Source organism: Glycine soja, chromosome 13 (assembly GCF_004193775.1).
Source record: "Glycine soja cultivar W05 chromosome 13, ASM419377v2, whole genome shotgun sequence".
In the NCBI taxonomy this organism is placed as follows: Eukaryota; Viridiplantae; Streptophyta; class Magnoliopsida; order Fabales; family Fabaceae; genus Glycine; species Glycine soja.
The window spans coordinates 30,787,980-30,792,546 of NC_041014.1; the positions used below are offsets into that span (position 1 = coordinate 30,787,980).

General features: G+C 33.7%; 1 protein-coding gene across 1 annotated transcript; it reads left to right on the plus strand.

Moving 5' to 3' along the window:
• Positions 1 to 321: 321 nt before the first annotated feature.
• On the plus strand, positions 322 to 2,922 carry LOC114380758 (glyceraldehyde-3-phosphate dehydrogenase 2, cytosolic-like). Its single transcript, XM_028339795.1, has 12 exons — positions 322 to 452; positions 576 to 608; positions 694 to 794; positions 896 to 1,011; positions 1,102 to 1,201; positions 1,338 to 1,484; positions 1,583 to 1,643; positions 1,751 to 1,848; positions 1,968 to 2,110; positions 2,207 to 2,290; positions 2,401 to 2,490; positions 2,619 to 2,922. The coding sequence occupies exons 1-12, from the start codon at positions 449 to 451 to the stop codon at positions 2,662 to 2,664; spliced, it is 1,023 nt and encodes a 340-aa protein (XP_028195596.1). The 5' UTR covers positions 322 to 448; the 3' UTR covers positions 2,665 to 2,922.
• The last annotated feature ends 1,645 nt before the right edge of the window (positions 2,923 to 4,567 follow it).

Below are 4,567 nucleotides of genomic sequence, written 5' to 3' on the forward strand. Positions count from 1 at the left end.
TATTAAAAGATTATTATTAAAAAGATGTTAAATAACAAATAAAATATTTTAAACAGTAGATAAAAAGTCTAAATTTTAACATGTTAAATAGATGATTGAGTTTTTTTTTTTTTTGAAGTTCTTATTAAATGAAAGCAATGAATATTATTAATTAGGAAGGTCCAAAATCATGCTAATATAACGCATTATATAGCTCACCCAACGTTTAACCCTTTTGACGAACCATGGGCAAGCCTTGGTTTTCGTTTTTCATTTTTTCAATGCTTAGTAAATCAGCGGCTCGAAGCTACTTTTTTTCTTTTTCCCCAAGCAAAAAGCGGTCATGACCCTCACGTGATCTTCAGACACAACCCCTTTAAATATACCCCTTCCTTAACCCTTCTTTTCCTCACCAAATCACGCTCTAATTACACTTTCTATCTCATTTTCGTTCGGTTCAAACACTCTCATGGGTACTCACTCATGTCTAGTCTATTACTCATTCACAGCTTCATTTTTTTTGTTTTTATTTTAATTTTCTTAACATCTTAATCCATCGTTTTCTAATGTTCTTTTTTTTTTTTTTTGTTGAGCAGCATCAGACAAGAAGATTAGGATCGGCATCAACGGTAATGAATTGGTTTTGTTTCATGTGACTTTTTCAGTGTTTGTTTGTTTGTTTTTGTACTAAGAAGAAGAAGATTGTGTATGCAGGATTTGGAAGGATTGGCCGTTTGGTGGCCAGGGTTGCTCTTCAGAGGAATGACGTTGAACTTGTTGCTGTCAACGATCCTTTCATCACCACTGATTACATGGTAAAAACAAGGGTTAAAATATTGCATACTAGAGTAGTAGCTTTTCTAATAATGTGCATTGTTTAATGTTTTAAACGTTGTTACGTTGATTGTTCTGGCAGACATACATGTTCAAGTACGACACCGTTCATGGGCAGTGGAAGCATTTTGATGTGAAGCTGAAGGACTCTAAGACCCTTCTCTTCGGTGAGAAGCCCGTCACCGTTTTTGGATTCAGGTAAAACATGCCTCTTTCTTGTGTTTTAATTAAGCCTATGATTCATGTTCTTTTTTTAATCTAATTCGTTGATCTAATTTGTTGCCTCAGGAACCCTGAGGAAATTCCATGGGGTGAGGTTGGTGCTGATTATGTTGTTGAGTCAACTGGCGTATTCACTGACAAGGACAAGGCTGCTGCTCACTTGAAGGTTTGTTGTGATCTCTCATATTTCTGTCTTTTGGTTTTTGGATCTTTTGATTTTTTGAATACTAATCACCTGTCTAGGAATATTAATTAGTGATATGAAATGAGTATATAATTTTGGATTAATGGGTTATGATCAGGGTGGTGCCAAGAAGGTTGTCATCTCTGCCCCAAGCAAAGATGCACCCATGTTTGTTGTTGGTGTTAACGAGAAGGAGTACAAGCCAGAGCTTGACATTGTTTCTAATGCTAGCTGCACTACCAATTGCCTTGCTCCCCTCGCCAAGGTTTATTTTGTTTTATTATACCCCTTGTAGTTGTGATATATTTATTTATTTCTGCTTCCATTTTTTAAAATGAAATTATTAATCTTAATTTTGCACAGGTTATCAACGACCGATTTGGAATTGTGGAGGGTCTTATGACCACTGTTCACGCCATCACAGGTTTACCACTTGGCTATATTATCAACTTCTTGAATTAATCTCTGATCTTTTTTCAATTTAAGATGAAATTGGTATTCATTATCTACACTTTTTTTGTGATGAATCAGCTACTCAGAAGACTGTTGATGGTCCTTCAAACAAGGACTGGAGAGGTGGAAGAGCTGCTTCGTTCAATATAATTCCTAGCAGCACTGGAGCTGCTAAGGTACTACCTAATTGTTATATTTAAAATTATACATACATTTCTCCTTTAGTTGGATGGTGTAAATTTTATTCTAAAGCTTTTTGTTCTTTATTGAATGTTGAATTTGGGATGAACAACAGGCTGTAGGAAAAGTTCTTCCAGCGCTGAATGGTAAATTGACTGGAATGTCCTTCCGAGTCCCCACTGTTGATGTTTCAGTTGTTGACCTAACTGTCAGGCTAGAGAAGCCAGCAACCTATGAGCAAATCAAAGCTGCTATCAAGTAAGTTTTTGAACCTTTTTGAAAATCTTTGCATTTGGCAAATCGAATCATGTTTTTTCCCCGTTGACCCAACAACTCTTTGTGTTCAAATTTCAGGGAGGAATCAGAGGGCAAACTGAAGGGTATTTTGGGATACACCGAAGATGATGTTGTGTCTACTGATTTTGTTGGTGATAACAGGTGATGTTGTGTTTTGAAGCAACATTGGAAGATAAACTATCATGATCACTTTTTTGGTGTTCTCTTAGTCTATAATGACTTACCATGTTGAATGTTACTTTCATCTGCAGGTCTAGCATATTTGACGCCAAGGCCGGAATTTCTTTGAATGAAAACTTTGTAAAACTTGTTTCCTGGTATGACAACGAATGGGGTTACAGGTAAACTACTCTATACCTTGTTCTCATAATCTCTCCTTGAATACAAGGACGAGGAAATGTGTTCTTTTTTATTCTTCTTTGTTACTCAGTAATGACTAATGAGGACAATTTTGTTTCTTTTTTTGCAGTTCCCGTGTGATTGATTTAATTGCCCACATTGCATCCGTGGCTTAAACAGTTGAGGCTGATCTTGGATATCATCGCTAAACCGTTCCAAATTTTTATCTTAATCGAGTTTATTTTAGTGTGAATTCGGAATAAACACATGTGTTGCTGTGTGTGATATCATTGAAAAACACAGTGCAATATTTGTATTTATATTTTTGAGTTTGATAGACGGCCTTAGGTTTTTCCTCCTCTTGTAAGGGACGGTTGACTATTCTGTTTCGTCATCACAATCATAATATAAGCAACATTATTTTGTTTTCCATATCTCTTCGATCACTCTTCCCTCTTTTGTTATCATATAAGATAATAATATTGTTGACATTAGAAATATTTTGATATTTATTATGACCAAATACTTGTTATTGTGGCAAACCAAAGTCATATCGAACATATTACTGTTTTTTCTTATGTAATTTGCTAAAATTTGTAGTTTAGCCCTTTTTATTATGGGGTTATTGGGATTTAGGAAGGAGTGAGGGTGTGAATACATTTCATTTTATTGACTCATTCTGTTCATATCCTTCATTTTTTATTGTAAAAAATTATCTTTGAGTTATAGGACAATTTTTAGAAAATTTTAGATGCCTTGAACTTAATTCTAAAATGTATTTTGTCCTTCTAAAAATCAACTTCTGGAAAATATATTAAGGAATTTGTAGATATCTCGAAAATTAGTGTTCATAATGCAATTAGTATATTTGGAAAAATTCTAGAAGCTTATTTCTAGAATGTATTATGTTTCTTAAAATAAAAAAGAGAATACGTTATGTCAATTTTAATACTTTTTTCGGTCTTTTTACATGAAGAAAAAAAAAACATGAGTCCATTTTGTTGGTCTTAATTCACATTAAATATTGCAGTATTATGGTTACTACGTAAATCATTTAATTCTGAGTATTTTTTAAATAATTTTTTAATTTCTGACATTATTAAAATTAAGTAAGTTGCCTATTTGTAAGGACGGGAAGGAATATGTATTGAAATGACCCGAAGTATAATCCAAAACCTACCTAAAAATAAACTGTCTAATTTCTCAAACATAAACCTGTCAAAAGTTTCTTTGAAGCATATCGAATCAATGAGATGGATTGGGTCAAAAACACCCCTAGTTGATATGGAAAGGAAGGTCGTGCAGAGCCAGCAGAAAAGGGGGAGAGAGAGGAAGTTATTTTAAAAATATTAAAAACCAAAAGAAAAAAATATCGGGAGTGTAAAGAGAAAAGAGAGGTACAATTGAACAAATATCCTTCCTTTAATATTTGGTTATTTTGTTTCCGGGAAGGGATAAAATGGGTAGTTGGGTCACACGGGTGTGCGGAATGGGAGAGGTTCCGCACCTAATGGCCCTTTGTCATTTTTCAAAACCCAAGAAGAGCAAAAACTAAGCCCCAAACCAAGGTTCACACACAAAGGTACATCACAAAAGGAGAATAACACAACATAAATACTTAACTTACAGGATAACTTTTTTTCTTGATAGACCATGAACAACACATATAAAGTAATATAAAATTTACTAAAATATCCTCACTGAACAAAATTACAAAAATGAAAAATAGAAAAGAGCAGTGTACTCTTGTTGGGCTCGTTTAATTTACCACAGCAGACCAGCTTTGTCTCTTCTGATTGGGTTTTGTTCCAATTTCCTACTTGATATTTAAACGAATGAGCGTTTTTTACACGGATAAGAAAACAACTAAAACTACAAAAGTGAAGTTTTTAAACATCTATTAAGAGATACCCTCCCAGAAAAAAAGAAAAAGGTATTATTGGGAAGTAATATTAAACCATGTTCTTTCTTTTTACAAATTAAAAGGTAGCTTTCAATGAAAAGAGAAAAAGAACTTCATACACCAACTATGCAAAGATTTTTTAAAAAATTTCACTGTCATTTTATCAGAAATCGACA